Source organism: Nanorana parkeri, unplaced genomic scaffold (assembly GCF_000935625.1).
Source record: "Nanorana parkeri isolate BGI_ZX_2015 unplaced genomic scaffold, ASM93562v1 scaffold912, whole genome shotgun sequence".
Lineage (NCBI taxonomy): Eukaryota > Metazoa > Chordata > Amphibia > Anura > Dicroglossidae > Nanorana > Nanorana parkeri.
This window is the reverse complement of record NW_017307180.1, coordinates 451,834-473,075: the sequence shown is the minus strand read 5'-3', so window position 1 is coordinate 473,075 and position 21,242 is coordinate 451,834. Positions and strand designations below refer to the sequence as shown.

At 39.2% G+C, this 21,242-nt stretch overlaps 1 protein-coding gene across 1 annotated transcript in view; it reads right to left on the bottom strand.

The window, feature by feature from the left end:
• Positions 1-482: 482 nt before the first annotated feature.
• KLF12 (Kruppel like factor 12) overlaps positions 483-21,242 on the bottom strand; it is a 168,060-nt gene continuing 147,300 nt past the window's right edge. Inside the window, exons 5-6 of the mRNA XM_018566065.1 lie at positions 13,232-13,389; positions 483-945 (exon numbers count right to left, since the gene is read on the bottom strand). Of these exons, the coding sequence (XP_018421567.1) occupies positions 764-945; positions 13,232-13,389 (340 nt within the window). The 3' untranslated portion in view covers positions 483-763. The remainder of the gene's footprint in view (positions 946-13,231; positions 13,390-21,242) is intronic.

Below are 21,242 nucleotides of genomic sequence, written 5' to 3'. Positions count from 1 at the left end.
TTGTGATCCACAAAAAAAGGGGGAAATATAAGAAGGCTTTAGGCAAGGCCAAGTCAATTCACAAACACAAACAGTACTTCACTTAATATACCGGCCTATATAATTTCACAAACAACCAAGAAAGAGAAAACAAAAATTTAGAATGCTGAAAGAAGGAGTATGATATTTGTAAGCCTGCGCCTCTTGATGGAAATTATGAGCAATGTCATGACCACTGTGGTTATTGCAAGAATCCCAGGTTCTGTTCATGGACAGTTTATGATGTCAGTTTTTCCTATACATGTACCTGTAGTTACTCGTACACAAATCTGTTATTTTCATTATTTCACTGTTACTTAAAAAATTTCCAGCAGAAAAGAAAATTAGAATCAGTCAATGAATCAGTCAATTTTTTTCAAAGATTTTGAAAACAATCTATGATACATTTTCTTTGAAAATTAGAAGCAACTTTTGCAAAACAAACAGTCCCAGTGGGAGAGAGATATACAATAGGACCTATTTAAAATGATTCTGGTTGAGGCCAATAAAAAGTGCCTTCATCCTCCATGTGAAAGTCTTCAGATCCGAGGTATGGACATGGACTGGATAACCCAAGTTTTAAATGGACTCTTCAGCAACTCAAGAAGCTTCTTGTTAAATTCCTTCACTTTGGATCTCATGTAATTTTCTTGCTTATCTAACACTGTGGGTGGAGTTCAGACCCGCTGAACACATATAGCAAAAAAAGAGCCAGCTTTTCTAACTGCCTGGATGGTTGGTCAACTCAGACCAGCATGTGCCTCCGACGGTGTAACGCTAAGTGATCTGAGCGGGAAAAGCTGCGGTCACAGTCTGCACATTTAAATGGCTTCACTCCTGTATGTTTGCGGTAATGCCGTGTTAGTTCATCAGAGCGTGCAAACTTCCAGGTGCACCCTTCCCAAGTACACATGTACGGTTTTTCTCCTTTAAAAAGAGGGAAAAAAAAGTAAAATATATTATTTGCATTTGATACAGACACAGACTGATGATAAGGATACACAACACATTTTAAAAGTGCCCAGTAAATAAACCCCAACTGTGATCTAATCAATCAAAGCTAAAAAGGATCCATCCAGTGTAAAAGCAATCCCCTGAACCTCCACCTTCTAACGTGTTTTACTCAACAATGAGTTTACACAAATTAGTCAATACACTTGTAGCTTATTAGCACCATTCAGAAAATAATTTACTAAAACATAGTTTACTCTTATACCACTGATACATTGTAGCCAGATTGTATCAAATAGATAAAAGGTATCAGATCCATCAAAACAAATTAAACACCTCTTTACAAATATGATCAGTGGGTCATGAAACAATTTAGCATACAAAAATATATATCTTTTAGCATACTCATAAATAAAAACATACATACAGGTACAGTTTATCTTCTAATTTACGTTCATGTATGTTATATTTTTAAGCTCAATATGTTATTAAACCCATGTATTATATATTATAGGTCGGGGTTCTTTTTTTTTAAATTAAAATTATTTTTTCTTCAGTATCTTATCATCAGTATCATTTATTTGCTGTAGAAACCAAGGTTTGAGTCCATAACACTGTCCACTGATACCATTCTAGCCCTGAGCTATACTTCTCTGCATTGGTGCATTCAGTGTCGTGGTGCCATTGACGTGAATGCACCGCCACATCCCCTCCTGCCCCAGAATGCAGGGAGCCAGACAGTATGCGATCCAGTGCATTCCACCAGCTAACCATGCAGGAACGCACTAGTGGACAGTGTTATGGACTCAAACCTTGGTTTCTACAGCAAATAAATGATACTGATGATAAGATACTGAAGAAAAAATAATTTTAATTTAAAAAAAAAAGAACCCTGACCTTGCTAATGTCCAAGGCTTCAGGACTCTACTGTGTCCTCTCAGCCAATAGGTAAGTATCATACTACAAAACAATTTTATATGGACATTACACATCAAGGTAATTTCAAAGGAACAAGTAACAAACACAGACATTCTGCAACTGGCCCAGTATAAAAAATACTGGGTCCTTCAAACGTTAAGATGCCCCCCAATGTGGTATTTTAGCCATGGATTTACAATGTAATAAATATAGTTAACCCTTTCGCATTTTCAACTGCTGCTTTTAGAGTTTGTAAAAGACCCCCCCAAACCATACATTTCCTGAAAACAAGACTGGTAGAATAAAAAGATGTTGTTACTAATTTTGCAGGTCCAGGTAAACCGATAAAAATAGACAATTAAATAGATAAAAACAAACTAAAATGTGTATTAGCGCACAAAAAACCCCCCATAATTTACAAGGTTCCAACTAAATCTAAAAGATAAAACTACACTGAGCTCATAAATAACAAATATTTGTACATTTTAAATTGCACCTTTTTGTGAAATGGTAAAAATATGGAGGAACGCAAAACTGTAACTAAACAACTTATGCTATATATCTGTTGTGGTAATGCCTGATCTGCAGTGCCGTTTGTGAGCTTAGTGTGTGTTGTGATAAAATGATACAGGCATGCAATGCAGTTAGTCGCAACACAGTATATTACAACCCATGGCAATGCATCAAGCACTGTGATGTGTTCTAACAATGCAGCACAGCGCATGTGCACAATGTACACCACAATATGGTGCACACTGTTGCACGTCTATGTTGTGTGTGTGTGTGTGTACGTGTGAGAGGGTTGTGATTTCCCTACTTAACTTTATCATTACAAACATCCTTTATTACCAACCTGTTTCACACTCTTTTCTACTAGAGTTACCGCTATTTTCTTTCTCCTTTTCTCATAGCAATAGACACTGGATAACAGCCTGGCTCCTCCCTCATCATCTCAAAGGAGTCTGAGTAGTTCTGCTTATATATTTAGTTATCATTTTGATCAACAACTCGATTTGGGCAGGCTTTCCATGACTTACAAATGAAGGCACAGAACAATTACTTTTAATTTTTATATTTATAACTGATTTTTGTGTTTTGCCTTGCATTTTCCTTTTACAAACGTCGTAGGTGAAGATTACCTTTGAATGCATTTATGTACATAATCACAAATCATTGTCATTAACTGCAAGCACATAAAGTTCAGTAGATAACTGCTGATTATAAATCCCTTTAATCCGTGTATTCAATGGCTATTACTGAATCTCTTGGAAAGTTTATAGGGGTGTCTGACAATGTGTCCTTCAAAATATCTGTTTTTTCACCACAAGAAAACAGATACATTGTGAGAATTTCAGAAAGCGTATACTGTAGTAGTATAAAAACTTTTCTAACTCCATGACCCCTAGGCATAAAACACATTAATGTTCAGCTCATATCATTCTCACATAATTAGATTGCTTTAAATTATACCACATATTATACATACATAAAGGGCAAATCTGCTCTCACAGCAATTAAAAAGAATACGTTGAGTTCCTTATCCCTTATATCTTCTAGAATGCCCTTTTATAGCAATGCATTAAAGACAAAAGAGATAGCCAAAACTCTACACAAAGCCACTGTCTTGTTGTACAATAAAAGTTTGGTTTCGGTAGCATTAAACTCTTTAGCTTTGTTTAACATATGTGTGGTTACTGTGTAATAAAAGCAGGGCAAACACTGGCTGTTCTTTTAGACCTGTCTCAGCACGGAAGTATACAAGTCAAATGCCTTTTAAAAATAACTCTACAATGTCTATCGACCAACACAAATATTGCAGTTAACCTGAGTCTGACCAGCTGATAGGCACACACAAAAAAGAGTTCTGCAGATTCTCAGGATAATCAAGTTTGTAAAAAAAAATGGATTGTTGTACCCACAGTAAAATCCTTTTCTTGGAAGTGGAAGAATATCTGGACACTGGAAAATAAAAAAAACCTGCGACTCGCCTGGTATGACCCATGCGACGTCTTCCCTTTCCTTGGCATGTCCCAGTCTTGTAACAAGTAGAGGAGTGGGACAGGTGTCCCTCAATGAACTTCCAAGAAGGGATTTTATGGTGTACAAAAAAACTATTTTCCTCCTCCTCCACTAAGGAACAGGATTCAGAGACAATTAGGAACATTGAAAATCAGTCCAACTGAGGGGTGAGCAACAAAGAAAACAAAACACTCACAGGCCTATAATAACAGGCTATAATAACAGGGAAAACAAAATAGGGAATGCCTGCTCAATGAGCTGCCATAAAGGCTTTACACAAAGCTAGTATCAGATGAGCCTTGAACATCCACCTGGTAAAACCTGTGAACAGAAGACAAGGTGGCAGTTTTGCAAATCTGGGAAACAGTTTCCTGATGCTGAAAAGCCAAAGAAGCGCTTACAGACCTGGTAAATTATGCCTTAACAGGAAGGGTGGAACCTGATTCTAAGACCATATGCTTAAATGATGTTTTGTCTAAGCCACCTAAAAATGGTGGAATGAGAAGTGGGTTCCCCTTTGCAGGGACCATTAGGGATAACAAAGAGTCTTTCTAATGGAAGCAGTTGCTGTGAGGTCCCTTTGTCAAACCTCCTGATGTATTAGGGTTTGACAAAGGGACACAAGCACAAAGTCCAAAAGGAAGGAGGCTCTAAGCCTTAATATCACCTTGTATTCTTTCTTGTAAGACCATAAAAGGTTCTTTACAGAACAAAGCTGCCAATTCAGACACATACCTCACGGAGGTGATGGTGACAAAGAAAGCAACCTTGAGAGCGGGAGTGGAACATCCCTTATAAGTTCAAAGGCCAGCTTTTAATGAGGCTAGAGTTCCTGATGGAACCAAGGAGAACGCTGAGGAATGTAAAGACTCAAGCAAGGGATAACGTTTCAGGCTATCAGTGTTATACCCTTGGGAGGGAACACAGCAGGCCGCTCCTGAACTGCTCATGGTTCCTGAACCAGAGGCACCTGGCACAGCAGGGCTTCTCCTCTTGTGTTTGGGAGCCAACATTTTGTGCTGCAAGCAGAGATGTGTTTAATGCAAGCTAAAACCGTGAATACTTATGAACCAACTGATGGAAACAGGAGGGGTTCAAAAGGCCATGATTAGAGAGTGTTCAGAGGCTGGGTCACCCCAGAGGCTGTGCAAAGGCTATGGACCTGAAAAGCACTCTGCAGCTAACTAGAACTGTATGCTGAGGTCTTGAAAGTGCTATAAGCAGAGCCCAGTGTCCGAAGGTCACATTCAAGGCAAACACTGTAAGCATCCAGCCCAACAGGGTCTGGGTATGGCCTCCAAAGTTATTGCTTTGGCGATAACTTTGGAGTCCGGTTGAGCAGTCAAAAGTTATTATTGAGGAAATGCCGCTCCGTATAAATGCATAACAAGACAAGCTTATAGATGAAGACTTGATTGAAAATAAATAATCTTCAAAAAAAGATATTTTAAACAACATCTGAAATGATTGGCACAGTTTAATGATGTTCTAAATAGCAAAACCTAGTCACACACAGAGATTTGACTCTCGGGCAGGGAGTTTCATAACTACAGAGCATAAAAACATTGTTAATTACTTTTTGGGTCAATGCCTAAAACATGCAATCATAAAAAATGTACAGGAATACCTGCAGGTCAAAAAACTACGATATTATTATCCAGCTGAGGAGATTAACAAGGTAAACAGAAAAGAAGACTTTCTTGAATGGACAATTGAAAGTTTGACATTGTACACATGCTTTTTCACTAACAATTATGCAAAAGCATAGCAGGTGGAGCAACAAAGGGCAACAACCCTGTCCGATTTCCCTGGTATGTAGGGTGGCATTCTGTTTGTTATATATGGGAATTGCTATCTCCCATCCCTGTAAACCCTAATATCCTAGGCTATGGCCTACAGTGGATATGTAGAACCATAGTCCTAGTTGGGCATGACAATACACTACCCCTCAAATAAAGATGGTGTATGAGGACATTTCACAGACATTTCACCCTTCATTGCTTGCAGCTATTTATAAGTGTTTGTAAGCACAGATTACAATTCATAGACCATTTCACAGACAACGAGGTCCTGCATTTGATGATATTATTTCTAGTGTGTTTAGTGTAAAAATTGTCTTTAACTTTAAATGCATACTCCACCTTTTAGAAAACAAAATAACAAAAACATTCATCGATGAATTAATTTTAAATCTTTTTGCATTGGAGAAATCAAAATACTGCAACAACAATCAGTAGATGTGAGTAGATGTGAGTGCAATGTCCAGGCTCCTGCAGACTGCTCAACTGGCCTCCAAAGTTATCACCAAAGCAATATCTTTGGAGGCCGTACCCAGACCTTGTTGGACTGGACCATTTTGGGGCTTGCCTTGAATATGACCTTCAGACAATGGGCTCTGCTATGCCAGGTGCCTCTGGTCAGGGATCAATGAACAGTTCAGGAGCAGCCTGCTGTGTTCTTGATACGGGCAGGGATGGCCTTATGAGGAAAAAAATATTTTATTTAAATTAGAAATAGGTGGAAATCTGTAATACTTTTAAAAATAATTAACCAAAAACATTGTTGGTGAATGGGAAAATTGGTGGGCTGGGACCAGTGTTTGGCTCCCAGCACTATCAAAGGTAATATTTCTGCCCTTGCTATCTTGTTTCACTGACTGTTAGCCTCCCACTCCTGGAAAAAGTAGCCCTAATCTGGTTCTCACTGAGCTTTTGAAACATACTTTTTTTAACATTATAGATTTTTCTCTCTCTGTTCACACTTACAAGGCAGGATTCTTGTAGTCAGCACCTCTACAACCTACTACCTCCGCAGAATCTATGCCTCTAATCGTAAGCCTGCCTGTCCTTTTTTTTTCAAATACATTTAATGGCAGCTATCATAAGCAAGGGGACAAAATAGGGGGTGCTTTTGCCCACAATACTGTTGGGTACAGCAGTGGATGCAGCCATTATGAGGAAATGGGAAGTGGGGCTTTTTGTACACCGTCTTTCATGATGGCAGTAGACCCTCCCATAATTTACCCTTTGTATCAGGAAGGGGTAAACCCCCCCTAAAGCTACCTCAAATTTCCTCATCTTCTTCACTGCCAGCACCCTGACACTTCTCCTCATTCCTGCCATCATCCAAACCTTTCTCCTTATATTCCTTCTCTGCTTCCAGCTGCCTTATGGCAGTTAACATGCCGGTGGAGTGAAGGGAAGGCTTTCTGTGAAAAGTAATGGCAGCAGGCATATTGCCTTCTGGTTAAAATAATGGAGGCCAAGTTCCTGACATTGTGTAGCATAGGTCACAAAAAAGGCATTAATGGGGTTGCTGACAGAGGTGGCATGAAGACGCTGGGCATGAGGGCGATTTGGGGAAACTTTTTTCTTCTGCTTCTGCAGCAGCAGAACAAAGGTCTTTGGACCTGCCCTAAGGATAGCAGCCACAAACATTTCTGTTGACTCCTCATTTGTTGGGAATAGGGAGAGATTAGAGGATGAGAAAAAGGAAACTGAAGCAGCACTGGAAAGGCAAGTGGCTGTTCTGCACCCTTGCGGAGGAAAAGCAGGAATACGATGCATTAGTAAGTCCAAAGTTAATGGCTATTATGTGCCCCTGAGGAGGACAAGGGGGGAAACGTGCATTAACAGGTCCAAAATACTTGGCTATTATGTGCCCATGAAGAGGGGGAGAAAATCCAGTCAGAAATTCTGTAAATATGTGAATTTTGTAAATAAGTAAACAACGTATAAAGTAAATGTATAAAGATGTGACAAAAACAACATCAAGTCTGATTCAGACGCCTTCTTTTCTTTTTCTTAAAAGAAGATATGAACAAGGAGGCAGCCTGTGGCCATAGGATTATACACCTAATGTTTGCGGCCTTCCCCCTGCGCTATGGAAAGGCTGGAGTCTTTTTCTTTTTTTTTTGGTACACTCCTGCTTCTTAGGGAGAGAAACACATCCATCCTCCACTCTGCCAACACCCCAACCCTCCTATGGCAGCATTAGCCGTAGGAGGAGGGTTGGGAGCCATAGGAGGTAAGGGTGCATTAGCAGACCCCAAAATGTGCCCTTAAGGAGGAGGGGAAGAAAAAGGGCGCATTAGCAGCACCCTAAAAGAAAATCATGGCTATGGGCCCTGTAGGAGAAAGAGGAAAATGGTGCATTAGCAGCACTCTAGAAGAAAGTGGCTGCTCTGTGCCACTGAAGAATGAGGAAGACGTGCCTTTTGCTTTACAACTTGTCTCACTGAGGTTCTGCTCCCATGGAGCACTGTGATGCAGAGTCATGTTTATTCTCATGTAGTTGTTACTTTTACTATGGCAGATACACTAATGTATTCTGTTCAAAGTGAATCTTTACTTATTTCTCCTCAAAGTATAAATTCACTTTTTATTAAATCCATTCCAATAAATGTAAAATCCAACAAATGTTAACCAAATCCAACAAGAAATTAAAAGCCACCTATTCCCCAATATGGAATAAGCCGCACAGCCAAAGAGCTGTCAGAATTAATCTCCGGAGAGGTATGACGACAGACAAAAGGACACATAAAGAGCAAAGTTGATCTCCAAGGTGCACTCCAGCAACCTATCAGATTTCAAGTAAGAGAGTCTTTTTGATTTGTTGCTGATGATCACTACGCTTTGTGTAATTTTGCATATAATTAGTGTAAAAGAGCATGTTATTATGCAATCTTTTCTAAGTGAATGGTTTGGGAATGTAAGTTTATGATTAGCTCCGTAACACGGCCTATATATAGTAAATAAATCAATTGCTATGTTTCTATTTATAAAGGAACAAGAGACAAGAATAAAAGGGTGTTGCTGCCTATTGTGACCAATCAGAGTCCTTGTTTCATTTTCCCGGAGAATAAAACATAAATGGTGAAAGGTCACAATGCGCAATAACTGATTTCAGTAATATATTCTCTCTGGCTAACCGTGTGCACAGATGTTCCATCAGCTTTGTATAAAGGTGGATTGTGGGTATAATACAGCTTTAATTTCCTTTATTTTGCCTGAGACAAATCTGTCCATAGACGGAATTAAATACAGATGGATATATCTATAATGCAGTGAATCTGACATTCACCAAACATTAACTGTCAGTAAATCTTCCAAGTGCATGTATTTTAAATTACAGAGATTGAATCACCTGCAGAGAATGTTTTGTGAATGTGACATTCACTGCTTAATAAATATGCCCCACGCACACCTGCTTTCTAATGTCCTTGTGTATTCCTCCTTTGCTCTACCAATTCATGGAATAGGCAGGACAGCAACATTGCAAGAAGTCATTTGCAATGGGAGCTGCCACATTAGGTGCGCTAAGTCTTACAAATGTGAAGCACGCCTTTATATGAGACTAAATGCATTTATTCAAGATATTACAAATCACTTCCAACGGGTTAACAGCTACTTAGTCTATTAAATAGGAGAGTAAATATGAGCCAGACTGTTGTAATTTGCCTACAGTTATAAAAACATTGCTAATGGAGCTTTTATACACAAGAGCTGAAGTAAAACACATGCAGTGGCAGTGTTTGCATCCCAATAACGTATTGTGGTTGCTCTTCATAATTGAGTCTTTCTCAATCTATAGAGGGAAATGTATTTGAAAAGCATGGCACACCCTGTTTTTAACATGACATCTAATTATTTTGCAGCATTAGCCATAATAATGGAAATCATCTCAAGCACCAGGTATTTTTTTTATTAGACATACAAATCTGTTTTAACAAAGTAGACTATGGGGTCTATTCACCAAGCTGCCGAGGGCAGCCGAGTGAATGACCGATAAAAAAAAAAGAAAAAACTCTCCAGGGCGCTCTGGGAGCCTCCCGCTCCCGGCATTGTTCCCGCCCTCTGCTGATGGAACTGCAGCAGAGGGCGGGTACAATGCTAGTTTACTATTGGCTATTGCCTTTGTGAGTAAGAACTGACCTCTCAGCAGCTGGTGCTGCAAGACGTTTACAAGCCTGGTGATGATGTCACAGGGAGTAATAAAGTCAGTTTCTTGCTACGGGAACAAAGTAAAAGAGCAAAATGAATGCTAATTGGGAAAGGAAGGTTTGTTGGTAAAATGCCTGGACATAAACTTTAGGTCAGAAAGTCTGCTCTGGTTACCTTAAAGGAGAACTATGGGGTGAGTGAAAATCACTCATAGTTTGAGCCGACGTGTGACAATGAAACTCTCACAGGTCAGCTCAATAGATCGGAGAAGTGAGCGAACGCATAGCGTCACTCGCTCACGTTACAATCATCTCCCTGCAGAGAGCAATGACTGTCAGTCACCGCTCCCTGCAGGGATTCCCCCCCTCCTCTCTCCGATCCTCCAGCGCTGACTGCTGATAGGCAGAGCCAGCTGTCATTCATGCAGCTGGATGGATCTCGACAGCATTGTCGGGATCTGTCCCGGCCGCAGTATACCGCGAGCTGTAGCTCGCGATAAACTTAGCTTTGGGTCATGGGAGGACTAGTATATGTCTTCCCGTGACCCTTAAAAGAGAACTATGAGGTGAGTGCTTTTCATTCATCCTCATAGTTCTAGCCGACCTGTGACAATGAAACTGTCACAGGTCGGCTCAGTAGATCGGGAAGTGAGCGAACACATACCGGCGTTCGCTCACTTCTTGATCTTGTCACGGCAGAGAGCCGTGACAGGGGGAGGGACTGGTCAGTGCTGACTGGCAAAACGGACGGGGGAGGGGGCGGTTACAGCTGGCTCTGCCTCTGCCTCTAGAAATATCCAGACATAATTGTCGGGATCCGTTTCAGCTGCGGCGTCTCAGTATACCGCGAGCGGCAGCTCGCGGTATGCTGAACTTAGGGTGACGGGAGGACGCTAGTTTGTGCCCTCCCGTTACCATTAGGAGAACTATGGGGAAAAGCCCTAACCCCATAGTTCTACTTTAAGAGAACTATGGGGAAAAACACTTATCCCCATAGTTCTCTTTTAAGTTTTATAAATTTAGAGTGCAACCTTTTTTTTTTCTACATGATTCTGTAATGTGTAATATTTTTCTTATTCTCCAATGTACAGTATGTGGGAAAAGCAAGAAAAGGTGGTGCATGAATCTGGAAATGACCTGGCCAGCATTTCACATTCTAAGATTTAGGCCACTTGTTAATATAAGGTTAACAGAGCAGCCATCCTTTCAACTAAGATCCCAGAATTCAACCAAAAGCCAACTACCAGGAGATGTGTGTCCCTTGAGCCATTTTAAATGAAAAAAAATCCTTCCTGGACTGTAGTGTACCTTTAAGAGTTTCTATTGCCAGCCAATAGTATAGTGGGGAGGAGTGGTCTAGTTGTATTCAGTTAGCCCCTCCCTCCATGTCGTTATCCAGTATGGAATAGCTTAGTGCCCATAATGCAGTGCCATGTGATAAAGTTTTGTAAAGGCCGAGACTGTGAAATCTTAAAGTGATAGTTGATTACCATAAAGGACAAGGGAGACTTTAAAAACATATTGAAGCAGTAGAATCATTTGTTTGTATTCATTTCACTGCAACCGAGAAAGTTTTTACTATCGTTTAACATATTTTACATATAGATGCAAATGAAACCTGAAATTTAGTAAAATAGAAGGGGACTGAAAACTAGTTAATTGCTCTTTTTAAATGATTGCATTTACAATCTAGTGTTGAATTAGTATTTTTCATTATAGATTTCAATAACTGGGAATGAAAAAAACCACACACGTGACTTTCTCTCTTTTTTTTTTTTTCCCAAGAAATCCTATTCATGAATTGGCAAGTGTTTTATAACCTCAAGATGACAATATATCTCCAGGCATTCACAGCATTATGTATTTGCTTAATGGCGTTTGATGTTTTCAGTAAAAATAGCAATGATGTAAGAAATTCAGATCAAACAAAATAATTATAATGAAAACCCCCATTGTTTTAACATCAAAATAAACCTTTTGTAACCTACATCATAGCCATACACGGCATCAAATGTTGTTCTATTGCACCACCTAGTGGCAGTTTCAGAATTTGCAGTATGGTTCGTGCCAATTGTAAAATCGTAACATAATTTGCGTCATTTATTTCACACAAACAAAGATACATAATAAAAAGAAGAGTAAAATATGGAGCAAATTTTTTGGGAAGCTCTACTGATAGCTTCACTGTATACACAAGACTATTCCAATGTCATGAATACAATTAGCCAAAGTAACCATAGAAGGGCATCTAAAATGTGCTGCAATAAAAAAAGTAAGAAAAACGTCTTTCACATAATGATAGTGGCCATGCTTGTAAAATCTCACCTTTTCTGTGACTCAGTTCTATCAATGTTCACCGTGCTGTATAGGTGTTTCTTTTATCTATCATCTGTTTAAATACCCCAATACTTAGAAAAATAAACCTCCTATGAGAAATATCTCTCAGCCACCAATCAGATTCAAAAACTGTAAAACTTGAATATGACAGATAACACAGCAAGGAAAGAGAGATGAATTTACACAGCAAGTGGTTCAGGAAGTACACTTATAGTGAACATGTGAGGAGCTGTATGTATGCTTATAGCAGAAAGATATCAGATTAAAGATGAACTCCGCGATAAGCATATATAAAAGCCATGTGTATTCTTACGCTGATCTTGGTGTGTTTTGTGTATTTCTTCCAGATCTGTGCCGTAATCCAGTGTGAAACTTTGCCTGCGTGGCAGAGCTACCTGTAGTAAAGACCAGTCACTGCTGCTTTCTCTTCTTGTGCAGGGTGACTGGCCTTGTACCCGCCCTCTCCTGTCGTTTTCTGTGGTAAAACTGTAGTCATTGGAGCCTGCTGGGCCCCTCCCACAACTCTCCACTCTCTATGTGCAGCATAGTGATGGTGTCACAGTTACTTTTACAATATTTTACAATATCTGGGATTGCAAATGTATTTAGTGCACACAATGTGGATTTATACAGTTTGTGGCTATTGAGGAATATATTAAAATTAATTTTAATTGTCCCAAAAATGTTATTTTGTTGCCCAGAGTTTAGCATTAGGGTAAACTGAATTCCAGAATAGCATTAGGAGCTCACTGATTGGTTTCTCTTGTTGCCTGAAATGGCCCTTACCCAATAACTTCAGCTTTTCTGTGCAGCAGCCAGGTCTTGGCAAAGACAGTCTAGCAATATTATTAATCTAGAGCTCGCACACAAAAGAATATACGAGGCTTCTGTGTAATTCCTGGGGGTAAATGTAACACTTGCTATAACTCATTACTGTGGTAGACATAGTTATTTCTGTTAATTGCAACACATACAGTAGAAAGAATTAATTAGCTGCTTTCTTGTTTCAGTTACATAAAAAATCCCATGTTTAGGACAGTACTGTACCTGTATGAGTTCTTCTATGTGCTTTCAGGTGGGAACTCTTTGTGTAGACTTTGTTACAACCTTCAAAATCACACCGGTGTATCCGTCTTCTTCTGGAGTCTGGAGATTCTGACCTGCGTTGGCGTCTTGTGCTTTCAATGCTGAATGGTGAAACTGAGCTGCAACACAGGGAAAGTAAACGCAACGTTTTAATGCATGAAAATACAGAATGAACAGTGTACCAGTATTGTAAAATGCCAAATAATCATTTCCTGCCAACCATGTGGTATCAAAGTGGAAATACAGCTTAAAGTTTTTTGGTTTTTTTAACAGTGGGGAAGGCATAGACCTTCTATTGGGTCCTACGGCTGCATTCACACCAGCGGCTGCACTACGATGCATAGCTGCTGGTGTCCGTTAGCTGTCACAGCAGCGATTTGCTGATCCCAGCGCAATGCACTGTTTACCTTTATGTTATTTTTTTGTTTCATTTTGTTATCTTACAAAAACGATAGCAAATCTGCAGACCTACTGATAATGGCATCAAGCAATTTCAAAAGTGCAGTTTTTGTATTTTGTAATCCTTATTTTGTTGATTTTTTTTTTCTAACAAACACATATACTATTAAAAAAAAACATATTATAGAATAAACCACACACACAAAACAAAAACACCACAAATACTATAAGTAAATAAAGTTTATTTATGTTTTACTCTTGAAAAAAAAATCCCCTTGGAGTGGGGCTACCCTTGCAAGGGTTAACTGCTCTTTAACCCTTTCGCTGCCAAGCCCTCCAGAAAACACTTTTAACCTCAGCTGGTCACACCATTTTTGGATTTTTTCACCTTTTTTTATCTTCAACCGCAGCTTTTAGCATTTGTAAAAGATCCCCCAAACCATATATTTTCTGAAAGCACAGGCGCGGGAGATTAAAAAGATGGTGCTAGTAATTTTGTAAGTCCTGCGATAATTACACAAATGTATGTCAAATCAATATTAAACCGATAAAAATACACAAATAAATTGATAAAAGCACACTACAATCAGTATCACTGCACACACAAAAAAACATTTCAGAGTAAATCTAAGATACAACTGTATTGAGTTAATAAATAACAAATATTGGCAAATTTAAAATTGCGCCTTTTTTTGCGAAATGGTAAAAAAATGAAGTAGCGCAAAACTGTAAATAAGGGACTTATGTTAAAAATTGCTGTGCTGCTGTATGTGTTATGATAAATTACATTTAATCACAACACAGCGTATCTCAACGCACAGCAATGCGTCACACTTTGCCACACACTGCCACAGTTAAAATAATGTTATTTTGAAAAGAAAGAAAAAAGAAAAATCAAGCACTGCCATGCGTTTTAACAACACACTGCAGTGCATGGCGTACACCACAATATGGTGCACACGTATAATATATGTGTGTGTGGAGGGGGGGTTATTTTATTTTTTCTTATAATGTTTTATTATTTTTACTGTGGTGGGGGGGGGGCTTTGGGAAAGTATCCGGGGTTTAAACAGATCCCTGACATATGCCCATTTCAAATAGAAATAGAGGACACAGAGTCCTCAATCTCTCTTTCTGCAGCCTCAGCACTGAATGAATGGAAAGCACTCAGTACAGAGGCTTCCCATTCATTCAGAAACTAGTGATTGTAAAATATTTACTATCATCCAGTTATTAATAGGTATTGGCCTCTCTACTGAGCTGCTTCTACCCACTCAGAAACTCATGAATTAACAGGAAGTGATGCAAAGCACTTCCTGTTCATTCATAACTGGGGACACATAGTACTATCTGTCCCAAGTTGTTTACAAACATTGGAGTGATCAGCAATGCCTCCAGTGCTTGTGCTGTATACAGGGGATCAGTAAATATTACACATATTTACCTATGCTAAAGCGACCATGAGCTAGCTTATAGCAGAAGGGTGAAAGCCACCGACGTAAGGTTTACTGATGTGGCCAGCTGCAAGAAGTCGTGTTCTGCAATAAGCCTTAAGTCGGTGGCAGCGAAAGGGTTAATCTCTAGGGGACCTGTGCAAAGGACTCTTCCTTTCTTGATCCCCGCCTCTAAAGACTCCAAGACTGCCACCAGACCAGCCTCTTCCCCCTTGCACTCCGGTGCTCAGAGGTCCACTGACATCATCACACGTACAATGCAGGGCTCATAGTCCTGCATTATACATGAAGACAGTGTGGTACAGTCCACAAGTCAGAGTGTAGGAAAGATGAGGAGAGCGCCAACTGCTCGGGGAGCAGGGATCAGGTAAATGTTTTCACAAAGCATTTTCACTCATCCCAATAACCTGAAACTTGCTCAATATGGAATCCTGAATTACTTACCATCTATGCCCATGCCATGCCTGAATAAGCCTATAGACCAGGGGTGGGCAACTCTGGCTCTCTAGTCGTGCTTTAACTACAAATCCCAACATCATATCTGTAACTGTCAGTTTTGCAATGCCTCATGGGACTTGTAGCTCCACAAAATCTGGAGTTGCCCACCCCTGCTATAGACATTAACTTTTTTCCACCTCTTATTTCTTTATAGTTGTATACACATTTCTCAGCATCTCTTATTACGTCTTGGTATTTAATAGAAAATATATATTAACGAACACTGATCTAAATGATAACCTGTATAGGATGAAATGAAAGTGCTGTTAAAATCTGTGAATATAATTACGTATCTAATCTTTTTGTCTGTCTGGCTCTGCAAGAGTTGATAACATGCAAATTAGCAGCCTTCTGACTCCTGACACCCAGAATGATGAGGTGTTCTTGCTGCCCTGTCCAGGTGTCAGGATGACTGATAACAGCTCAGTGAAGCACAACGAAGAGCAGGGAAGACCAGATTTTGTGATATTTGTATCGTTCTGTACTCCACAAGGCACATGTTACTGAAATGATTTACAGCCATTAGGGATTATGGCTCATGGCGGTTGATTTACTAAAGGCAAATAGGCAGTTCACTTTGCAAGGTAATGTGCACTTTGCAGGGGTAGTTTCCAATACGCTTAGCTGAATGAGGTTCCATTTTTCTTTGCAAAGAATACCCAATCATGTACAAGCAGGATAAAAAAAAACAGAATTTTTGCTTGCACATGACTAGATAATGGAAGTCTGCAGAGCTTCACCTCATTCACTAAACTATAGGGAAACTTTCCCTGCAAAGTGAACAGCCTGTTGGTCTTTAGTATATCAACCCCATCGAGTGCAGGGTATTTTCAGTAAATAGCACTTTGTACTGCTCGAGTCGAGGGCTGCAGAAAATACTCAGAAATAAAGGACTTAGCTTGCAAATGAGGATTCAAACTAACACTTAATCACATTTACACATTAGGCCACTGGCTAATCAATAGCCCATTAGATCAGTTACATAGCAAGGCAGAGGCCACAAAAGCAAAAAATGAAATACAGAAACATATATACAGTACATGTCAAAAGCACAAGTCACAAACCCCCAAAGATTATGTCCCCCAGCAGCTCAGTTACCTGTCTGAGCCATGACTATACCAAATATTATAGGACAAATGCTGTTAACCTTTTCACAGTTCATTTGACATAACCGCACTGGCAATTAATAAAGTGCTAAGACAATGCACTAGGACAAAGATAAGAAGGTTGGAGGGATTGCAATCAATATCTCACAAGTTAGTGATAAATGACAAGTCCAATAAAGAAATTCTGTCATGGCTTTATTTACACTCCTACTCCAGTATGAATACAGCCAACAGTTATAAAATACAATATGTAAATATCAATATAACAAAAAGCAAAATTGCTCAAAAGTATAGGAAAAGCAATGGAAGAAAGCAGAGTAGCTGTAATCACAATGTAAAAAAAAAAGAAGAGTTTTGTAATGTTAAATTGTGAACTCTCTCTCTCTGTCTCTTTAAGCTGGTCTTCTCTCCCATTCTTTTGCTGACTTTTGCTTTTTAGATAACATATTTTGTATTAAAGGAGAACTATGGGGTTTAGGGCTTTTCCCCATAGTTCTCCTTAGGGTAACGGGAGGACACAAACTAGCGTCCTCCCATCACCCTAAGCTTAGTATACCGCGAGCTGTAGCTCGTGGTATACTGAGACGCCGCAGCTGAAGCGGATCCCGACAATTATGTCTGGATCCACCCAGTGAGTGACAGCTGGCTCTGCCTATCTAGAGGCAGAGCCAGCTGTACCCGCCCCCTCCCCCGTCCGTTCCGCCAGTCAGCGCTGGAGGATCGCAGCGGGGAGGGGAGAATCCAGTCTCTGCCGATCGAGAAGTGAGCGAACGCTGGTATGTGTTCGCTCACTTCCCGATCTACTGAGCCGACCTGTGAAAGTCTCATTGTCACAGGTCGGCTAGAACTATGAGGTGAGTGAAAAGCACTCACCTCATAGTTGTCCTTTAATGTAGTAAAAGCCACATTCATGCAGTTTCTTGGCTTGGCTGCTCAAGTGCAGTGCACAGCCACACACGTGAAGTTAAAACAGGGAGCAAGTACTACAGGACGGCTCTTTCCTCCTCTGAGATTTCCTGCTCCTTACAGGGCAGATCCTCTTATGCAAAATAACTGCTGTGGCTCCTACTTCTCCCACAGGGCCCGCTCTGCTTTCAAGGTGTGGTACCGGTTTCTTTTTTTTTACTATTTTTTTCCTTGTTTTTCACCATAACTTTCCAGCTGTTTTTTTCTTTTCATAACATACAGAATGCTATAAAGAATGACAAAATGAAAAGCAATTCTTCTGCCAGTTTTTATAAATAAGACCCTATGACTTCAAATCTTATAATTATGACTTTACAAAGTCAAAATTATTACTTCAAAAGGATAAACTTATTTCTTAAGACTTCTAATTGCAAATTTTTAAAGTCAAAATTGAGACTTTTAACTTAATGATCATGACTACAATAAGCTTAAATTATGACTTTATTCTCCTAATTCTACAATTATTATATTTCAAATGACTTTATTCTCTTAATTCCTGTAATTATTTCATTTCAAGTGTTTTATTTAGTGTCTGTATATTACACAGCACTTTACAGAGTAAACTGATCCATTCACATCAGTCGTAGATGTTTTCAGGAGTTCACAATGCAATGACATAGCATACTCTTCAGCTAGGAACAAATATTCTTTTTCCTGTGTTTGTATGCATTAATGTGTATTAATTATCCTTATTACAATGACAAAAAGTAATACATCCTTTTTGTGCATATATCATTCTAAATTAAAATGTAAATAAATCTCCAACATTCAGGAAAATTATCAAAATAAACATATCAGAATTAGGAATCTGCTAAAAAGCTCAAGAAAAATAGGTGAGGAACAAAGGTGGAATCAGGTGCCACAAAGCCTACTGGTTTACAATACCCCACCAAGGAAACAGACCGTGGGATAATAAGAGTTGTATATTTCCTTGCACAGAAGGACACATCGTTCGGATAAGGACTACCAATTGAGAAATATTTTTTTCTGAGAACATGAAAATGGACTGCTTAGAAAAAGCAGACTGGATGACTATTATTCCTAGGGTAAGGGAAGGGATAGTCATCAATATGAGGAAAGAGCAACAATATTATTGATGACTATGGAAAAAAAAGAGTTCCATATTATCCCACAGATTCCTTCAAGAGGGACATCGGATGGGATGCGATCTACCCATGGAAGATAATATTCACTATCCTGTTACAGGAAACTATCAGGGTATGAGAAACTGTTATGGATCCTGACTTTTTTCAGTGAAAATATGTAGGGAATTTCCTACAAACGCAAAAAGAATCAAGCATCATAAGGAGTAGAAAACCGCAAAATCGAAAGAAAGTGCACAGCAGAGATGAGTGCAGGATTAAATAGCATAGCAAAGACATGGGCAGATTTCTTCCAGGCACAAAAATGTGCAGGAATTTCAGAAAGAAGTTAATTAAAGACACAATCTCAGTTTCAGAACTCTGCAGGGGAAAACTTGAGCATCAAACAGGAAACAATTGACAAGTGATCCAGTAAAAACAAGTCAGCTTCCCATATGAAAGATGGGGGTGAGTTTTATGAAGAGGGCTTAACAAATGAGACTGAAAATATGTGGCCTCAGGATCTGCTACCAATTGATGCATGAGGGTTGGAGGTGGGTTGGCTTAGCATTTTTTGTTTTGTCAGTGTCCCTGTAGGGGGCAGCACAACCAACATGTCATAGACTATTCTACAATCCTGTGTCCCTCAATAGACAATAAAGAAAAGAAAATGGATCGTATAGTGACAGTGGAAAAGCAGCTTTAAAACTGTCCTTCAAAAATGCATGATCCATCATGGTTATTTTATTTAACCTATGTTATGATTTAGCTGTAATAGCACTTCAAAGGTTTAGTCCACCTTTTCCAAAACCTAGCAAATACAGCAATGATCTTCATGATCAATCTGCATTTACTAGTTTTTTTTGCCCTGAAGCCTGCCAAGCATTGTACCCACAATTAGTGCATGACAGGTGTAAAGTACAGGCTCCTTCATTGTCTTCCCCCAGCCTTAGGGTCTGTACAGAGGGGACCAGCTGTTATGGGGCTGAAGGAAGTTGTGGCAGGACAACAGGAGAAAGAGGGAGGCTGGAATGTCACCGTGACCTTCACTGTCCCTGCAGCGACAGATGGAACCTCTAGTAATTTAATGTAAACAATCCCAAACTTGAATGGCATGGCTGTGTGCGTTACAACTTTCAGGCAGAAGGAGCACCCTGCGATTTAGGTAAGTGCAGGGCAGTTTGAGGGTGGGATGATCAGGAATGAGACCACGCTTCACGTTATATCTTCAATATGGGTGTAAATGAAGCATGCACTAAAATGTGGACTTAGCCCTTGTACTGAAAATGCTTAACTGAAGAAAGTAATTTCTAATAAAAAGTACAATAAAACAGCAATTGGATATAATGTTACCTGTACATGTCAATTATAAATTATATCCATACTCTATAGAAATAATTCAGTATAAAATGTGATTCATTTATCTCTGATACTGTTGTGCTCAGCTACTAATTATTCAGCATTTATCATCTAGCCATGAGATTGAATTACAGAGTACCGTAATGTTATTAGAAGTTGGAATTCTTGTTGAATCCCATTTGAACTGTCTTAACATAAGTTGAAGTAAAAGTAGAATGTGAATATTTCACTGAATAACAAACTACATATAAACAAGTAAAACATACATAAAAAAATGACAAATGACACTAACAAAAAATCTCTAAGCATCTCTTTCACAACTCTTCACTTTTGCATGTTTCCAGTAAAATGCACCTTCTTTGGTGATAATTGCTATTGCATGTAAAACACATCTAATGCACACTACATTTAACTGTGTAGAGGTGTATATGTAGCCTGAAGGCCAAATCCACCCAAAATATACAGTATACCGCTTTTGGATGAACAACATCAAGTTGACTTCAATTTCCCAGCCCAATACTAAGCTAAGAGATACAGTCATGCATTCAGAATAGATCCTCTGTGATGAAGAATACAGTAATCATCATGGGAATCTATGTTTGAGAGTGATGCTTTTGTCATGAGGCTTGCCTTTGAGCATTATATGGTCTTGGTTGGCACCTTAAAAGTCTGCCAGGGTCTTTTTCTCTATATTTCAATATTGGATGCGTTATCCCACATATGAAACCCACCTTATTTAATTCAGATGACATCATGACCTTGCAGTACCTTGAAAACACAAGGCACTGCAAAGACATTTCAAAATGAGTGCCTCTAAAAGTTAAATAAAATGAGTGAGAGATGCACTACCAGTGCTCACTCAAAATTAAATTACTAGTTGCCCTTTGACTTTAAGCACAGATTAAAAGTAATTCGAAATCTGAAGTGATCCTTAATTCTCCTCCGCACATAAATCATCTCCAATGGAGAAGCACTGCATTATGTGGTTACAATGCAACCTCAGATATCATCAGCAGGTGACACTGTACAATGTGTCATCCTGGAATTGTGAAACATCTGTGTTACTACAAAGAAAGGTCACAAATGGAAGAACTTTTAGTGGTAAAGC